Source organism: Erythrolamprus reginae, chromosome Z, assembly GCF_031021105.1.
Source record: "Erythrolamprus reginae isolate rEryReg1 chromosome Z, rEryReg1.hap1, whole genome shotgun sequence".
NCBI classification, from domain to species: domain Eukaryota; kingdom Metazoa; phylum Chordata; class Lepidosauria; order Squamata; family Dipsadidae; genus Erythrolamprus; species Erythrolamprus reginae.
Window position 1 is genome coordinate 51,530,408 of NC_091963.1, and position 19,987 is coordinate 51,550,394.

The 19,987-nt window shown below is 44.7% G+C and overlaps 1 protein-coding gene across 6 annotated transcripts in view; it reads left to right on the forward strand.

Annotated features, from left to right (window-relative positions):
- The window catches only part of KAT2B (lysine acetyltransferase 2B), a 221,346-nt gene that overhangs the window by 158,944 nt on the left and 42,415 nt on the right, over window positions 1-19,987 (forward strand). For all 6 annotated transcript variants that reach the window (XR_011556813.1, XM_070727254.1, XM_070727259.1 and 3 more), the window contains exons 8-9: window positions 1,896-2,021; window positions 3,229-3,362. Coding sequence is in view for 5 of the 6 variants with exons in the window: in XM_070727254.1 (XP_070583355.1) it covers window positions 1,896-2,021; window positions 3,229-3,362 (260 nt within the window). In the remaining variant the exon portion in view is untranslated. The remainder of the gene's footprint in view (window positions 1-1,895; window positions 2,022-3,228; window positions 3,363-19,987) is intronic.

Here is a 19,987-nt window from a genome sequence, read left to right on the forward strand (position 1 = left end):
GGGAAGCCGCGCGGCTGTTTTAAAACGTCGCCGCCGGCATGGGGGGCTTGCCAGCACCCTCCCGAACCCGGGTGGCCGGGCGAGCAGCGAGCGAACGGCGGGTGGCCGTGCGAAGGGCGGGCGAGCGGCGAACGGCGGGCGAGCGGGTGCTGGGGGGGGCTTCTCACCCTCCCGCCAGCAAGAGGGGGAAGACCCAGGGAAGCCGCCCAGCAGCTGATCTGCCCGGCGCCATCTACGCATGCGTGGCCATAAAAAAAAGGGCGCGCATGCGCAGATGGTGTTGTTACTTCCGGGTTGAAAAATCGCGATTTAGCCCGTTCGCAATGATCGGGATTGCAATACCCGGGGGATCACTGTATACAGGTACAGTACTTGAAAATGAAATTGTCAGATTTTTAGCAGAAGAGCAGCTAGGGGGTAGTAGAGTATTGAAAGATTCAGTTGCTAGAGTCACTGACTGAAGCATTGACTTTAATGCCTGAAGCTTATTTATGATGGTTTGTTGCTTTTCCTGGGGAGGTCACCAAATAACTGTCTTAGTTCTTCCTCATCCTCCATAGAGTTGGCTGATGTCAGTATTTTTATTTTAATTAAATCAAGGGCATTATGCCTCGTGCTTATCTGAGTCTGACCTTGGAGTTGGTGGAACATTCTGCTGTATAGGTATTGGCTGGCTGGTTTCATCAGTTCTGGGACTTGCTGCCCTCCCTCATGTGATTGGCTCTTCTCCCCAAGTTTAGAGAGGCTGTACACTTGTAGGTGTAATTTGAAAGCCCCTTAAGAAATCTCTTTTTAAAGATCATGGAAGAGAGTGTTAAATGACTAAGAGCTAGCTTTATTCCTTCAAGACCTTGCCATGTGGAGCCAGGAAATTTCAGTAAGTTCGGCTGGAATATACTCTACGGGAAAGCAGTTGTGAAAGGGAATAAAATACTATTCCTTTATTTTCTCACCTAACTTTGTTGAGAGGATTAATTGCCACCTGCAGCAAAATCATGTGATGTTGTAAAACTAGCTTATCCTTGGCACAATTTCCATACATATGAGGACTTGTGCTTAGGTGAATATTTTGAGAGAGTTATGGAGCAGCTGGATTGGTGACTGGCCTCATGTCAGATTTGGTAATATTATTTTCTATTACAGCTTTAAGTTTGTTTAATTTCTGATTGACATTTAATAGCTAGTTAAAAATTGAAGTACTAATTGTTTTAGCAGTTAGTAGGCAATTCTTAGCACCCAAATTAGCATCCATGTTTCAGTTTTTTCATGGTTTTAAAGATGTCCTCTCCTGCGGAAACTTCATCTTCAGAAGAAGAAAAATTACTCTCTTCCCAGTCATGTAGGGCATAAGATTTATTGGTGAAGATTGTGAGGGAGGGGAAGGGGAAAAGGAGATTTATGTGCTATACCCTTGTGCTAGAATAAAACTTTCGGTTTTAGTTGTCTAGAAATTGCAGCCATCTTAGAATGTTTAGAATGCTTGGAATTTTCTCTTTGTGGCATCTCAGGCTTTTTTTTCCTTCTCTAGTCTTCTTTGAGTTCTTTTCTGTTCCTATCATATATGTCTTGCTGTTTCACATCATTGGCAGGTATCCAGTGCACTTAGACTCCAGGTTCTAAAATACTGGCTATCTTAATTCTAATGTTCTAAACGATTAAGCCTAAGTGTGAAAAATATTCATTTTTTTCAGTGCTGTTGTAAATTAGAATGGTTATTAAACAAATGATTTTAAGTTGGGGACTGCCTGTACTATAAGGGCTGCTATACCCATATTGATGGTTGTTTAAATTCTTACCTTATACTGGAAGTATTTTTAAATGTGTGAGGGTTTTTTTGATGCTACATCCACCTGAATCTTGATTTCAAATGTCTCAACTCTGGCTTTCTTTCTCAGTTATTAACCGTCTGCCTATGGTGAGATCTGTTTCATATAGTTCAAGTCCCTTATCTTTGGAACAACCCAGTGGAGAAACTATGAGTCCTGCTTCCAAATCTGCTTCTGGCCAGGACCAAAATCTAGGTAATATAAATAGCAACTGATTGCTTTTGCTTTGCTAATTGTAAATATTATAGAATTTTACAAAATCAACTCCTATAAAATGCACACAAAGTGAAGAAGAATAGAGCTCTGGATGGCTGTTCTCCATACTGCAATATCAGTAAAAGTTTATAGGAATAAAGTGTTTTACACAATTTCTACAGATAGATGAGGTACACAGTTTTGATGCAACAATTATAATTGCTTTAATGATTGTGCAGATTATAGTCTATTATTGCCTTCAGAAAGAGCTGTGGTATATTTATGTATGGAAACAGGCTAGCTATCAGTTAAAGCTAGGGCAACAATACTATATTTTTGTGAGCCGCCCCGAGTTTTCAGAGAAGGGCAGCATACAAATCAAATAATAATAATAATAATAATAATAATAATAATAATAATAATAATATAAAAATATCTTAGAATACTGTAGATCAATACACTAGTGAATTGTGTTTACCAAAATTATAGAGTAGCCAAATAAATACTAATGCAAGCAAGACCACAATGTGTGTAATAATCTTTTATCATGTCCTAAATCCATTTAATTTTCAAATAAAATAAAAATGCTAAGTAATGTGGCTACAAGTCATACTGAGGGTCAGTTATTGACTACTATTTTATAAATGAGAAATCATTTTAATCCACTGTCTGAATGCTAAACCAAATGAAAATTATGATATTCCTTTGTTATTCTCCAAAGAGTTTTATTGGATTGGATTCTATATTTGGTTATATTTAAAAATAGCTTTCCTTGCATGCATATTTTAAACCTAGAACTGGTATAGCATTAATTTAAATGAAGTAATGTCTTGCTAGAATTGAACCTTCACATGCTTTATAATAACTCAAAAGGTCTAAATGCTCTCTAAAAAAAGCTTTGAGGTATATAAAAGATTCCATACGTTATTGGAACTCCCAATCCTTAGGGAAATACCCTCCCAGCTATTGGTAATATGGAGAGTTGAACACTGATGAAATGATAAATACAACTGAAATCCTTTTATTGTTGGATATAATTTGTTTGCTAATGAAGTTCATAGCTTATTTAAGCTATGAAATTCAACAATTGAATATTTTTCAACAATGAGTAAAGTAAATCAATATTTTTTTGGTTCTAGTAATGTACAATATTTGGATTTTTTAAAAAAATGTTAAATAATTATTTTGTTTCAACTTCATTATTTAGGAGAAAAAAGAAAAAACAATGAAGGTTATTCTGCGGAGAATGCTAAGAAGCCACGGGTTATAGGAGATATTCCTATTGAATTGATCGATGAAATGATGTCAACTATTACAGATCCAACAATGCTTGGTCCAGAGGTAAGAAAAGTATTTTTCAGAATTAATTAATGTCAAATATACGATAGCACATTTCATTTTCTAACTATAATATTAATAGGTTTATTGTCATACCAAGACATCTTTAAAAATTTAAACAGTATTGAACTGATTTTAATTTGAAGGCAGTTTTTCATTATTAATACATTATTAGAATTCAGCCTACTGTATTTTTCGGAGTATAAGATGCATCTTTTTCTTCCCTAAAAGAGGCTGAAAATTTAGATGCGTCTTATACTCTGAATGCAGCTTCCCCCCCCCCACCCGAAGCTTCCCCCCCAGCCTTAAGTAGGTGCTAATGATCTTCTCCAGTTCTTACCTTGCAGGTTCTTTCATTGTTACTGCCTCTGAAGAATGTTCTCCAATGCACTTGCAAGGAGAGTCCAAGATGGGTTATACTTCAGTCTGATTGGTTGGGACTGAGTTTTAATTTAAATAATTATTAGGCAGGCACCGCCTCCCCCCCCTTTAGCCCTCCAGTCTAAAAAACTCAGTCGCAGTAAAGGGACTCCTGAGTTACTTCTCTTACATAAAAATTGTATTATAGCTTAATTCTTGGAACTGTACCGGGACACAAGCCTCGTGGAAACAGGCTGTTAGCACAGGCGCAGAAGGGGAATTTTAGCCCGTTTTCGCTTTCGTTTCCCGGTAGTGACCAGCGGCTGCAAGGAGCCCCGTGGTTAACCCAACAAGTTTCAGCTACTCAACTGAGACCGTGAGTTGATACTAAGGGTATGGCGGACCAGGCAGCGCCAGTTGGGGAGGAGGCTACCGTTTCCAAGCCTAGCACCCCCAAGGAAAAGACCTCTAAGACCAAGTCATCTCAGAGCTCCTCATTAAGAGATGCAGAAAAGCGTATCAGAGCGCTGGAGAAACAATTGGAGGCATCACAGAAGGTACCTGGCCCGGCTTTACCTTCTACCCAGCAATTTAATGCCAATCCCTCCATTGCCTCCCCCACGTTATACCAGGGGATAACAACATCAGCCTCAGAGAGGGATTGGTCCCCAGAGAGGGGGAGCCAGACCTGGCTACTATCCAGACCTGACCCCTATGGCCCGGGGAGGCAAGCTGTGGGGTGGCCCTCCAACTACCCCCCCAAGCAACCCTTGCAATACGCACAGACTGCCACCTTTACCCCTACGGCGGCAGGCTTTCGCAATACCCAGGATTCCTGGCAGAACATGCCCCCGGCCCTGCAAGAACTGATTACTACCACTTATAACCAGGGCCTTGTCACGGGGGCACAACAGCACCAGCAGGTCCCCGGGGGGCCTCCTCCAATGAGGTCCAGGGACATCTGGACGGCTCCTGGCCCACAATCCGTAACGGAATCCATGGATGAGGAGGAAGCCTACCGAGAGGACTTCAGTGCAGCTGAGGAAGACCTGTCTGGGGATGACCAACCACCAGAACAGCCCACCTACACGGGCCTGTTCAGGCCGTCCCTCTTCAAGGTGCTCCTAAACAAGGCCAAGCTGACCATCGATCAGGCCGGCGAGAGTGGTCAAGCGGATCCACCAGAGACATCTCAGCCAGCAGGGGGCCTGTTCGTGTTTCCCAAGCAGGAGACTGTAAACATCCCATCTTCCCATTTGTTCCTGGAGACTATTCAGCGCCCGTGGGAGAACCCGGCGGCGGCGGCCCAGGGACCCTCCAATCTGGACCGCAGATTTTACACCTTCGACCAACAGATGGAGGAGTTGCTGGAATTCCCAACGGTGGACAAGCCCGTCACGAGCCTGGTGTCTAATGCCCTAGTGCCCTCGGAGTCACAGGAGGGCCTGAAGGCTGAGGACAAACGGGCGGAGAACATGGCCACCATGACCCACCAGATGGCGGCCTGGGCAGTGCGAGCCGCCTCGGCGGCCTCGTTTTTCAACAGGGCCATGATACTATGGATCAAGGAGATCCAGGACAGAGCTAACCCAGAGGACGGCAGACTGCGTCAGGACCTCAACAAATTGTTGGCGGCCACCGAGTTTTCAGCAGATGCCACTGTCAACGCCGCTAAATTCGCATCACGAGCAATGGCCTCCTCAGTGGCCTCGCGCAGACTCATCTGGCTCCGCAATTGGCAGGCGGACGTCAAGTCCAAATGGAGTCTTGCCTCATCCTCGTTCAAGGGAAAGAAGCTGTTCGGGGAGGTCCTTGACGATGTGCTGGTCGAGGACAAGGACAAGAAGAAGGTGATGCCCAGGGCTAACAGACGGCAGGATAGGCGTTCCACTCCCTATCAACGACGGCAGCCCTTTCGAGCAGAGCCCTCCTCGACCAACTCCCAGGCGATGAGGCCGTACTTTCAGGGCTCCTTCAACCAGGGATCCTTCAGGTCGGACAGGTCCTACCAGACCAACAGAGGTAGATCGTACCAAGGCCGCCGCCCCTTCAGAGGAGGCAACAGGGGCTTTAGGAAGAACAAATGACTCTCAATGCGGGATCCCCTTAGGCGGCAAGTTGCGGCTTTTTCCGGACATCTGGGAAACCACTTCATCGGACGCGTGGGCAACATCTACGGTTTCCCAGGGTCTGCAGATCGAGTTCATTCGACCCCCCCCAGCGCTTCCTACCTTGTCGTATCCCGTCAGATCCGCAAAAGCGGAAACTCCTACTCCAAGAGGTGTCTCACCTCATAGAGATAGGGGCCATAGAGGAGGTACCCTTGGCTCATCAAGGCAGGGGATTTTACTCGGCAATTTTCCTCGTGCCAAAATCCTCAGGAGGAGTACGTATGATCCTCAACCTTCGGCAGTTGAATCTCTATGTGAAATACAGGAGATTCAAGATGCATTCACTAAGGTCCATCCTGGCCTCCATAAGACAAAACGACTTTATGACATCCATAGACTTGAAGGAAGCCTACCTTCATGTACCCATATTTCCGCATCACAGGCAATTCCTGAGGTTCTACCTCAACGGCACACACTTCCAATACAAGGTGATGCCCTTTGGCCTTTCTTCCGCTCCCAGGACGTTCACAAAATTACTGGACGTCCTCACAGCAAGTCTCAGACGCCAGTCGGTACGCGTGATGGCGTATCTCGACGATATCGTCATTCTGTCAAAGACCAGAGAACAAGCATACAGAGACTCACTATTGACAATCCAGACATTACAAGACCATGGCTTTAGAGTCAACTGGTCCAAGAGCCATCTAACACCGACACATCGCCTCGCCCACTTGGGCACCACTATAGACTCCAACCTGGGGATGGTTTTCCTGTCCCAGGAAAGACAAAGAACAATCAGGACTCTGATAGGGGAACTGGGACTTCAACGTTACCCCACTCTTGCCCTGCTGTCAAGGATCCTAGGAACCCTAGTCTCATGTATCGATATAGTGCCATGGGTGAGACACCATCTATGTCCTCTCCAATGGTTCCTGCTGCCATATCAGAGACACAAGACCAGCCACTCTCACAGGAGAGTTTCCCTCAGTCCCAGGGTTCGCAACTCTCTACATTGGTGGAGGTCCCCTTCACTGACCAAAGGCTCCACATTCCTGGACAGGGAACTTGTTACAATAACAACGGACGCCAGTTTGACAGGGTGGGGAGCTCACCTCTCTTCACATATGGTTCAGGGACTCTGGGATCCTCAGGACCTAATAGAAATCAACATAAATTTCCTAGAACTGAAGGCTGTTTCATTAGCCCTCCACAGCCTAGCTCATTTAGTACGGGGCTGCCATGTACGCATCCTTACCGACAACGTCTCCACACGTTCCCACATCAACCGACAGGGGGGAACACGGTCACGACGGTTAATGGAAGAGTTAACATCGCTTCTCAGATGGGCAGAGACGAATCTGGCCTCGCTATCGGCGGAACATATCTCGGGCGTGGAGAATGTGTGGGCGGACTGGCTCAGCCGTCAGACACTCGACCCGAGCGAATGGCGACTGGACCCCGAGATCTTTCAGGAGGCGGTGAGGAGATTCGGGGAGCCGGTGATAGACTTGTTTGCTACCAACTTAAACACCCAACTTCCCCGCTTCTTCTCTCGTTACCCGACCCCGGGCGCGGAGGGAGTGGATGCCTTAACCCTTCAATGGCCTCTGGGCCTCCTATACGCGTTTCCGCCGCTTTCCATCCTCCCCAGAGTGATAAGGAAGATTCTGGAGGAGAGAGCGGAAGTGATATTGATAGCTCCGTTTTGGCCCCGTCGCATATGGTTCGCAGACCTGGTGCAGCTATCGAGGTCGCCCAGCTGGAAAATACCGGATCAACGGATTTCTCTGACACAAGGGTCCTTCTCGCACCCGGAACCACAGTGGTGGCAGCTAACCGTGTGGCGCTTGAGCGGGAGTATCTAAAACAACAAGCTCTACCTGACACGGTCATTGACACCATACAAGCTGCCCGACGGCCATCCACGAGACGCATCTACCAGGCAACTTGGGCGGCCTTCCACAAATTCTGTGAGCAACGGCAGTTAGACCCTCAGAGGGCGTCACCGCAGGTGGTGTTAACCTTCCTGCAGGCAGGACTGGACAAGGGCCTTGCCCCTAATACCTTATGCCGTCATGTCGCCGCTCTGGCCACCATTCTTCCAACAGACAGTTTCCGGTCGCTAACCAGACATCCCTGGATCAGAGACTTTCTGAAAGGAGCGGCCAATCTCAAACCACCAGTGATTCATCGTTTTCCTTCTTGGGACCTTCCCTTAGTGTTGCACGCATTGACAGGTCCTCCATTTGAACCCATACGCCAGATTTCGTTGAGGTTGCTGACTCTTAAAACCGCCTTCCTGGTTGCAATCACCTCAGCCAGGAGGGTCTCTGAGATCGCCGCCTTGTCCACAAGACCGGACCTTTGTAGGTTTGAACCTAACAGGGTAGTGCTTAGACTAGATCCGGCGTTTATCCCAAAGGTAAACACCCCCTTTCACAGTATTCAGGATATCATACTGCCGGACTTCTGTACTCGTGGAACTCACCCATCAATTTTGAGGTGGCACAAACTGGACGTGAGACGAGTCCTAAAAATTTATGTTAGAAGGACTCAACCTGTTAGAACGTCAGAGGCCCTGTTCATGTCCTTTTCCACTAGAAGCAGGGGTACCAAAGTATCTTCCCCAACTATCAGTCGATGGTTGAGGGAATGTATTTCAGAGGCATATAAGACTAAAGGATCCCCAGTTCCTCCGGGGATAACAGGACATTCAACTCGAAGTGCTGCTGCTTCATCGGCCTGGCGTACCCAGGCATCCTTAGAGTACATATGTAGAGCGGCCACGTGGGCAGCTCCGTCAACCTTTATCAAACATTATAGGATTGACTCCTTTGCCTCAGAGGAAGCTGCGTTTGGGAGGAGGGTGCTGCAAGGGGTCTGTTCATATGAGGAACCCCTGGTCCAGTCCTGTCCCTCCCTGTGATTATAACTTGGGCATATCCCATCTTGGACTCTCCTTGCAAGTGCATTGGAGAAAGACCGTTGAACTTACCTGAACGGTCTTCTCGATGCACTGCAAGGAGAGTCCAAACCCTCCCGACTCTGGGACCAGGGTTACTGTGGGGGTTTGAATTTCATAGTTTGGTGTTTGAACGTTAAATTGTTTAATAAATGGTTTTGCTTTACTGCTCCTTCGCCTTACTTTAGACTGGAGGGCTAAAGGGGGGGGAGGCGGTGCCTGCCTAATAATTATTTAAATTAAAACTCAGTCCCAACCAATCAGACTGAAGTATAACCCATCTTGGACTCTCCTTGCAGTGCATCGAGAAGACCGTTCAGGTACGTTCAACGGTCTTTTTCCAAGCCCTAAGTCTTTGTAGAATTTTTTTTCATTGCTCTAACTTGCTCCAAAAGTTTCTTTCCAGCCCTAACCAGATGCTAACGATGTTCCCAGTTCTTACACACTTGCAAGCTCTTTCACTGTTACTCTCTGTGAATGTTTTCCAAAATCTGTCTTTGTAGGGTTTTTAAAATAAATTCTACTTGCTCAGAATTTTTCTTTCCAACCCTAACCAGGTTCTAACTCTAATGTTCCCAGCTCTTACTGGCTTGTAAGCTTTTTCATTGTTACTTTCTCCAAATAAGGGTTTTTTAAAGCCCTAACCAGGGAATAAAATAATATGTTGAAACTGACCAGACTAAGAATGCTATCCAATGAATATATGGTAAGCAGATTTCTTTCCCTATTTCCCTGCCCAAAAGTTAAGGTGTGTCTTATGCTCCGGTATGTCTTATACTCCAAAAAAATACAATAAATAGGTGCCTTATATTGCCTAGACTTTAATTCCTACAATTCCTACTCAATATAGCTAAGAATTCTGAGATTATTAAAAGTAGTAAAATTTATCCAAACACATCAAACTGCAAGTATTTATAACTAAGCATTATATGTATAAACTAGAACAGTGATGGCGAACCTATGACATGCGTGTCAGCACTGACACGCGTAGCCATTTTCGGTGACACACGGCTGGAGAAACGGGGAGCTTTAGGGCAGCAGTCCCCAAACTACGGCCTGCTGAGGCCATTTACCCGGCCCCCGGCAACGTATGAGATTTTACCATAAGCTCCCGAATCTCCCCTCCACTCTGCTGCTGAGCGTCTGGGGGCGGCAAGGAAGAAAGCCAGGGGGCGGGGAGGAAAGCACCCTATGGCAGAGCAGCAGCAGTTCCTCTCCCTGAAGGTGAGAAAGAAATTGGCCAATTGCAGGCCCGCTTTCCTCCCCACCCCCTGGCTTTCCTCCTCCTCCTCCTCCTCCTCCTCCAGACGCTCACTGCAGACCGTCTTGGTCCCTCCAGTGCCGCTTTTTTACTTCTTCGCCGCCCCGCGGGAAGCCTGGAAGCCCTGCAAGAGCGGCTGGAGGGGGCCATAAGCAAGCCATCAGAACCCCCGTGCACTAACTTGTTGACGGCCATGCCATCCCGGATCGCAGGGAGGGGAGCTCTTCTCCCGCCAAGCGACGGCGAGGCCCTCCCAATGCTTGCCCGCCCAGGCCCCGCACTTGGAGCCGGGGCGACGGGCCTAGCCTCAGCTTACTTGGCCCCGGCGCGGCCAAAGCGTGGGGCGGAGTAGGCGGCGGCTGCTTCAGACCCGCCCCCGAGCTGAGCTTCCTTTGGCTTCCTTCGAGGCAAAGCTGCAAAGCTCACCTGCTGCCTCGAAGGAAGCCAAAGGAAACTCAGCTCAATGAGGATCAGCTGTTCGTCTCTTCAAGCTGCTGCCGCCCACTGCGGAGATCCCTTCGCCCGAACAGAGGCGACGGCGGTGGGTTCAAGGGACCAACAGCCGGTCCTTTTCGGGGCTGTGTTGTTGCAGCGTCTGAGGCCGCCGCCGCCTCCAGGCGAAGGGATCTCCGCAGTGGGCGACAGCGGCAGCTTTAAGGGACCAACAGCCGGTCCTTTTCGGGGCTGCGTTGTTGCAGCCTCCGAGGCCGCCCACCGAGGAGATCCCTTCGCCTGGAGGCGGAGGCAGCAGCGGCCTCAGACGCTGCAACAACGCAGCCCCGAAAAGGACCAGCTGTTGGTCCCTTGAACCCCCCGCCGCCGCCTCTGTTCGGGCGCCCCCCCCCCCAGGAAAGAGTTGCAGCAGGAAAGCAGCGCATTTGAAAAGTGCGCTGCTTTCCCGTAAAGCTGGCTTTCCTGGCTGGCACAGGGCTTTCCCGGGCAGCTGGCTTGAGTCTTGTGCCGGTTAGCAAAGCCGTCTGCCCGCCGGAGACGTGGAGAGAAAGAAGGGAAAAAGAGGGAGGGAAAGAGGAGAGGAAAGAAGGAGGGAGGGAGGGAAGGGAGAGAAAAGTGAACGAGAGGGAGAGAGAAAGGGAGGAAGAGAGGAAGGAAGGAAGAGATAAAGGAGAAGAGGAAGAGGAAGAGGAAAAATGAGAGGAGGAGGAAGAGGAGGAAAAGGAGAGGAAGAGGAGGAGGAAAAGGAGAGGAGGAGAAAGCGGAAGAGGAGAAGAAGAAGGAAGAGCAGGAGAAGGAGAACCAGAAGGAAATGGAGGAGATGAAGAGGAGGAGGAAATGGAGAGGAAGAGGAGGAGAAAAAGGAGAGAAGGAGGAAGAGAAGGAGGAGGAGAAAGAAAAGGAGAAGAGGAAGAGGAAGATGAAAAATGAGAGGAGGAAAAGGAGAGGAAGAGTAGGAGAAAAAGGAGAGGAGGAGGAAGAGGAGGAAAAGGAGAGGAAGAGGAGGAGGAAAAGGAGAGGAGGAGGAAAAGGAGAGGAGGAGGAAAAGGAGAGGAAGAGGAGGAGAAAAAGGAGAGGAGGAGGAGGAGAAAGAAAAGGAGAAGAGGAAGAGGAGAAATGAGAGGAGGAGGAAGAGGAGGAAAAGGAGAGGAAGAGGAGGAGAAAAAGGAGAGGAGGAGGAAGAGGAGGAAAAGGAGATGAAGAGGAGGAGAAAAAGGAGAGGAGGAGGAAGAGGAGGAAAAGGAGAGGAAGAGTAGGAGAAAAAAGAGAGGAGGAAAAGGAGAGGAAGAGGAGGAGAAAAAGGAGAGGAGGAGGAGAAAGAAAAGGGGAAGAGGAAGAGGAGAAATGAGAGGAGGAGGAAGAGGAGGAAAAGGAGAGGAAGAGGAGGAGAAAAAGGAGAGGAGGAGGAAGAGGAGGAAAAGGAGATGAAGAGGAGGAGAAAAAGGAGAGGAGGAGGAAGAGGAGGAAAAGGAGAGGAAGAGGAGGAGAAAAAGGAGAGGAGGAGGAAGAGGAGGAAAAGGAGAGGAAGAGGAGGAGAAAAAGGAGAGGAGGAGGAGGAGAAAGAAAAGGAGAAGAGGAAGAGGAGAAATGAGAGGAGGAGGAAGAGGAGGAAAAGGAGAGGAAGAGGAGGAGGAAAAGGAGAGCAGGAGGAAGAGGAGGAAAAGGAGATGAAGAGGAGGAGGAAGAGGAGGAAAAGGAGAGGAAGAGGAGAGGAGGAGGAAGAGAAGGGCTAGGAGAAAGAAAAGCAGAAGAGGAAGAGGAAAAATGAGAGGAGGAGGAAGAGGAGGAAAAGGAGAGGAAGAGGAGGAGGAAAAGGAGAGGAGGAGAAAAAAGCAGGAGAAGAAGAGTAGGAGAAAAAGGAGAGGAGGAGGAAGAGGAGGAGGAAAAGGAGAGGAAGAGAAGGAGGAGGAGAAAGAAAAGCAACAGATGAAGAGGAGGAGAAAAAGGAGAGGAGGAGGAAGAGGATGAAAAGGAGAGGAAGAGTAGGAGAAAAAGGAGAGGAAGAGGAGGAGGAAAAGCAGAGGAGGAGGAAGAGGAGGAGGAGAAAGAAAAGGAGAAGAGGAAGAAGAGGAAAAATGAGAGGAGGAGGAAGAGGAGGAAAAGGAGAGGAAGAGGAGGAGGAAAAGGAGAGGAGGAGGAGGAAGAGAAGGAGGAGGAGAAAGAAAAGCAGGAGCGGAAGAGTAGGAGAAAAAGGAGAGGAGGAGGAAGAGGAGGAAAAGGAGAGGAAGAGGAGGAGAAAAAGGAGAGGAGGAGGAGGAGAAAAAGGAGAGGAGGAGGAAGAGAAGGAGGAGGAGAAAGAAAAGGAGAAGAGGAAGAGGAAATATGAGAGGAGGAGGAAGAGGAGGAAAAGTAGAGGAGGAGGAGGAGGAGGAAAAGGAGAGGAGGAGGAAGAGAAGGAGGAGGAGAAAGAAAAGCAGGAGAGGAAGAGTAGGAGAAGAGTAGGGGAGAGGGAGAGGGAGGGGAAGAGGGGAAGGAAGGAAAAGAGAAAAAGAGAAAAAAGTGGAAGGAAGAGAGAAGGAAAGAAAGGAAGAGAGAGAGTGAGAGAGAGCAAGAAAGAAAGAGTGAGAGATGAGAGAGGAAGGAAGAGAGTGAGAGAGAGTGAGAGTGTTTTTTTCTCAAGGTGACACACCACCCGAGTTATGCTCGGTTTTTTGGCGAATTTTGACACACCAAGCTCAAAAGGTTGCCCATCACTGAACTAGAAAATGAGGAGGAGAAAGAAAAGGAGAAGAGGAAGAGGAAGAGGAGAAATGAGAGGAGGAGGAAGAGGAGGAGAAAAAGGAGAGCAGGAGGAAGAGGAGGAAAAGAAGAGGAAGAGGAGGAGAAAAAGGAGAGGAGGAGGAAGAGGAGGAAAAGGAGAGGAAGAGGAGGAGGAAAAGGAGAGGAGGAGGAAGAGAAGGACTAGGAGAAAGAAAAGGAGAAGAGGAAGAGGAAAAAGGAGAGGAGGAAGAAGAGGAGGAAAAGGAGAGGAAGAGGAGGAGGAAAAGGAGAGGAGGAGAAAGAAAAGCAGGAGAAGAAGAGTAGGAGAAAAAGGAGAGGAGGAGGAAAAGGAGGAGGAAAAGGAGAGGAAGAGGTAGAGAAGGAGGAGGAGAAAGAAAAGCATGAGATGAAGAGGAGGAGAAAAAGGAGAGGAGGAGGAAGAGGATGAAAAGGAGAGGAAGAGTAGGTGAAAAAGGAGAGGAGGAGGAAAAGGAGAGGAAGAGGAGGAGGAAAAGCAGAGGAGGAGGAAGAGGAGGAGGAGAAAGAAAAGGAGAAGAGGAAGAAGAAGAGGAAAAATGAGAGGAGGAGGAAGAGGAGGAAAATGAGAGGAAGAGGAGGAGGAAAAGGAGAGGAGGAGGAGGAAGAGAAGGAGGAGGAGAAAGAAAAGCAGGAGAGGAAGAGTAGGAGAAAAAGGAGAGGAGGAGGAAGAGGAGGAAAAGGAGAGGAAGAGGAGGAGAAAAAGGAGAGGAGGAGGAAAAGGAGAGGAAGAGGAGGAGAAAAAGGAGAGGAGGAGGAAGGGAAGGAGGAGGAGAAAGAAAAGGAGAAGAGGAAGAGGAAAAATGAGAGGAGGAGGAAGAGGAGGAAAAGGAGAGGAGGAGGAGGAGGAGGAAAAGGAGAGGAGGAGGAAGAGAAGGAGGAGGAGAAAGAAAAGCAGGAGAGGAAGAGTAGGAGAAGAGTAGGAGAGAGAGAGAGGGAGGGGAAGAGGGGAAGGAAGGAAAAGAGAAAAAGAGAAAAAAGTAGAAGGAAGAGAGAAGGAAAGAAAGGAAGAGAGAGAGTGAGAGAGAGCAAGAAAGAAAGAGTGAGAGATGAGAGAGGAGGGAAGAGAGTGAGAGAGAGTGAGAGTGTTTTTTTCTCAAGGTGACACACCACCCGAGTTATGCTCGGTTTTTTGGCGAATTTTGACACACCAAGCTCAAAAGGTTGCCCATCACTGAACTAGAAAATGATAAGTTTTTCAAAAAACAACTTAAAGAATATTTTAAATGTCATAGTTGGCACATAATTTCATTCAAGCATCTTGTTTTTTTGGATGCAACTCAATTTTACGATTTTCATTTCAAAATGTGTTTGTATTTAAAAGGGAAATTGTTCATATGGCTTACACTATATATCCAGACATTTGAAAAAACATTAATCAAGATGTCATTTAAAGCAAATTTATAATGTTTCAAGAATTTAGAGCGATTTTCTAGACTTATTTAATTTATGGTCTGCTCAGATCCTAAGTGATGCTGTGCAATTTGCAATTAAAACCTCAGCATATAAGAAGATCAAAATAAATCATATAATAGAAAATCAACCAAATAATATAAAAAAAAAAAAAAGAGGATCCAAAGACTGTCTCTAATATTTATCTTGTAACTTGGCTCATCATCTATATTTTCATTAAATTATTTTGAGGATAATGAATATTAAATTCTCATATAATTGGTTTAGATTAAATCCTTTTCTTTTGTTTCCCCCCTTTTCTCTTCTATAGCACGAAGCATTGTCAAGAAATTGAAAGAAAATGTGACTGCCATCTCAGATTTTGATTAAATTTGGCACATAATTTCTTTATCACATAAAACTATGCTATGCAAAATTTTAGTTCAAAAGACTAAAAATTGGGAGCTCTAGGAGACCTCAAGTAAAGGATTACAAAATGGCGAGTCAGCAAAAATGAAATTTTGGGCCCACTTCCAGAAACTGTAAACTTCAACAGTTTCAGTAGTATGTTGAAGATATTTGGAGAACCTGCACACCTTATAAGGCTTTATAAACTGGCAGAACCCCATGTACCTAGTACATAAGAACATAAGAAGAGCCGTGCTGAATCAGGCCAAAGCTTATCAAGTCCGGCATTCTGTGTCACACAGTGGCCCACCAATTGTACATGGGGATCCTGAGCAGAAAGAGAAGGCAAAACAAATGGTACTCAAGGGAATCCTGCCTACCTCAGCCAACATAGAGGGAGCACATGGTCGTTCGTTTCAATAACCACCGATACACTTGTCATCCATGAATCTGTCTAATCCTGCCTTGAAGCTATCAAGGCTGACAGCTGTCATGACCTCTTCTGGAAGTGAATTCCATAAACCAATGATCCTCTGAGTGAAGAAACATTTCCCTTGATTTGTCCTCACTTTCTTAACTATGAGCTTTAGGGAGTGCCCCCTAAAAAGAATTTTTCTCTATCCACCTATTCTATCCCATGCATGATTTTATAGACTTCGATCAAGTCATCCCTTAAACGCTGTCTTTCAAGGCTGAAGAGACCTAGTTTGATAAGGGAGGTGTTCCATTTCCTTGATCATACTTTTTAAAAAATAAATAGACCTTTATTACAGTCAAAGACTATCAATATAATATTTTTTTTAAAAAAATCCTTATTATCTTTCTTGAGGTGCGGCATATAAATCCAATAAATCTAAATCTAAATCTATTATTTTTAATATTCTTTGCTATAAGCTCCTCAAAATCTCTCTTGGCTTTCTTGACTATCGCCTTGCATTTGGTCTGCCAGAGTTTGTGATCCTTCCTGTTCTCGGTAGGAAGCGCCTTCCATTTCTTAAATGAATTTTTCTTCTTTCCAATAACCTCCTTTGCCTCATTCGTAAGCCATACTCATATCCTCTTGAACTTTCCAGTCCTCTTTCTTCTTTTAGGAATGCATTTTATTTGAGCCTTTTGTAAGGTATTTTTAAACAGTTTCCAAGCATTTTGGAGGGATTTGACTTTTTTTTATTGTTCCTTTTAGTTTCTTCTTTTCTATTTTCCTCATTTTGGCAAAATTCCCTCTGTGAAAGTTTAAGGTCTCTATGTTTGTTTTCACTGACAATTTACTATCCATGGTTAAGTTGAAGGTCATTGTGTTGTAATTGCTAGTTCCTATGGGCTCGGTTACAAAGACATCATGAACAAATCCTGTTCATTAGTTAGAACCAAGTCCAGGATCCCTTATCAGTTTTCTTATTTTTTACATGGTTCAGGCTCAAACTGCAACACCCCCCCCCCCCCCACCCAAATGAATTTACAGCAATCTTCAGGCTACTGTAGTTTAAAAACTACTTGACCTTTCAGGTTGATTTTTGGCAGGTATGCTAAGTGCACAGCTGTAATGAGGACTTCCAATTTGCAGAACTTTCCTTCAAGTCGTTGAAAAAGATATGAGTTCAAAGTTGGTATATAATGTGTTTTTGCCAAATTTTGGCTATCTTTGATGCTCTGATCCTATGGGACAGCTTTAATCCTTTTCAATTTAGCACCATTAGAAAGAGCAGATTCTCTTCTTTAGGAATATATTGTTTTAAGTTTGGTGTCTTTTCATATAAGGGTCCAAAAAAGTGGGGGTTTTGTCAGCATTGTTCACGATAGAGGAAACGGGCCCATTGATGTTTCTAATGGCTGTATTAGTCAATTAGTGCTTTAAACATGTGTTGATCCATGGTGACTATGCCACTACCATTTCATTTTAGGAAATGGCAACCTCATCACCAAGAGGTCACATCCAACAGCCAGGCATGCCCAGCCATAGGTGGGGCATTTGGCAGATTCCCAAACCTGAAGGTGGACATCTTACACCAGGTTCCCAAGCCTCTTTTGAGAGTCTTTGCCTAGTTTCCCAAGCCTAAAGAAGGTGTCTTAATGGTTCCCAAGCTATAGAGACAACCATTTTTCACTGATATTTTTAGCTACATTTTTTGGTAATTTATACTGTCGTCCAAGTGCTGTAGTTGCTTGTACTGGAAGAACTGCTAAATATGCTGTTCAGGAATCCAACGGGAATTTCTTCTGCTAGACCAATGAAATGATTGTGCAAGCCCACATGGATGCATAAAGTTGATCAAGACATCATGTTTTTCAAATGATGTGTCACATACTTTGCCAATCTACCATTCGTTGTCATAAACACAAGCAACATACTGACCAAGCTGAAGTTCAGGCACATTTATCCCAGGTACACTCACTGCGTCCTCTGACTTACAAAGCTTAGCAACAAATGAGGAAGACTCATTTGACACTACTTAATGAAAATTGATTCAAGTCAACTGGAATAAAATGGTGATTTTCACGAATTCCAGCAACTGTATAAGCTTTACTGAATCTTTTCTCTTGCACAGATCGTGAAGATTCAATTTCATCCTTGGAAACAAAAATGAACTTGATTTTATTTATTTTTTGTTTGCAGAATTCAAACAAGTTTTGTGCTGCGAGAATTTGGCTTTTTTTAGGTTGTTGCAAACTAGCCTGAGCTGCTAGTCGCTTTGTTGTACCATCTATGGCATCACATAGAGACTTGCTATGGCTTGCGCCAAAGAAATTCCACTGTGTTCTTATTCCAAAATCTTTTTGATGATAGCACAAGTTGGCAAAGTTTTTGAAGTTCTTATATTGTGCAGCTGAGCCATCACTGAAGTATGTTACATAATTTATTTCACCAATTGTGCTTTTCAAGAACATGATCAATTTTCCAAGAATGCATGTACAGCAACTATATCATGTTGCAAGTTGTCACTTATTATGCAAACACTTATGCACTGAATTTCACCTGAAGCATCACAGCAGTAAACAAAAAATTGATGTAGTGTAGCTTGACTGTTGTCCCAGTGAAAACCTTGAATAGCATTTTGGACAGTGAATGAGTAGTTTTCAGCAAAGTCCATCAGAACAATTTCATAAGGATTTAGGTTTTCTTTTACAGTTTTTAAATATTGTGTCTGATGCTTGGAAATGTAATGGTGAATTGTCAATGCAAGCACTGAAACAAAATAATCAACAGACATAATTATAGCCTCCATTGTGGTGCGATATGTATGGATCCACTGCTTAAACTCAATTTGTTCATCTGCGTAAGCATCACTATACACTTCTGTCAGTTAATTTTTAAGCATATCTTTACCTGAACATATTTCACACCTGTGAAGCATGTATTCTTTGCTTTCCAAATTGCACACAGTTTTATCCATCAGAGATTTCAGCAGATGGCTTCCAGCAGGCATAAGCTTCACATTTTGGTGAATGATACAAACGCACACTGAATGCATACCTGGTGAGCCAACAGTGACACACCATTTGGGCCTTAATTTGCAAAATTTGGAAAAACCCGCTTTTGGCCCATTTCGGCTACTATATTCAACATACATTTCTTTCAGGTTGCTAAGCAGCAAGCGCTTTTGCATTTGAATTTTTTAGTGCCAGATATGACAGATACAAAATCTTTTTTCCCTGGGCACAGTCTACTAAATTCATCATTGTCAAAGAAGGCAATAACTTTCTTTTTTGGTTATCTTTTTTCTTGTCTGGTTTGCTCAGAATTCCATAGACTGTTTTCAGAGTTCATGCTCTTTTAACCATTCTTGTTGAAACCATGAATTCTGAGTCTGTTCTTTCAATAGACCAGCTTTTTGGTGTCAATGTTAGCATTTGCAGTTTTTCTGTACTATCTTTTGATACTTGTATTTTGTTCTTCAGCTTGGTTAGCAAGTCATCGTAATCAGCATGTTTGTCACATTTCTGACTTGTAGCTTGGGTTTCAAACTCATTCGGGTCAAAACCACGAGCAACTGCAATATGACTGCTAAAAGTATTTTGCACTTTCTTGATTTTGTGCTTGGTATAGCCTCGTATATCTCACTTGCTGACTTTTCTGACCTGTAATGGAGTAATGGCAATAGAATTCAAACTTTTGTTAAGATTGCCTGAAATATCAATGTGTTCATCATTTGCTGATGTTGAACATGATAAAGAATCAGTAGTTTTGTTATTGGCTTCTTTTCAACAAGATGGACTTAGTTTCTGACCTGGGACAAATATTTTGCTTGTTGGCCTGCTAGTGTTACGCACTTTTTTGCTTTATGACAACTTTTGGAAAAAGGGTTACAGCAGGTTCTTTGCAAAGATTCAAACCTTGTCGGAAATAAGGCTTCATGATGAAGGCAAATAGTTGACTCAGCATCGAAAAGTTGTCCAGGACGCTCTTGCAACAACTTCTGTTGATCAGGTGGAAGCACTTCAATTAATTTCAAACCTTTACTTCTATTGTACGTCAGTAAATAACAATCTGATGTAGTTGAATGACCAATTAAGCAAAGAGGAAATTCATCTGATCCTTCTGAATCCATTGCTGAGCATTCACATCAATTTGAACAAATAATCACAACCCAGAACAGTTTCTACTTGTGTGCACACTGCTATCTTTCTAAGTTATAATGCAAACAAGCCTTATATTCTTTGCAACTTGTAGCAAGGATGCAGTTAAAAAGACAAAACCAGCAACAGTCAATTCCGCCTTGCAACAACATAGTCCACCAATCAGAAGGTCGGCCAACATAACTAGCTGAAGAAGGTTTCTTCAAACATGTTATGAAACCTGGCCTCACTCTTCCATTTCCTAGCGAACATTCCTGTTTTTTAGTTTTCTTGAACATAATCTTATAACATAATGTGTTCTTTATTTTTAAAAAATGCTGCTTATTGAAAAAAGAATCACTTTTACTGCACTTGTATCAAGGGTGCAGTG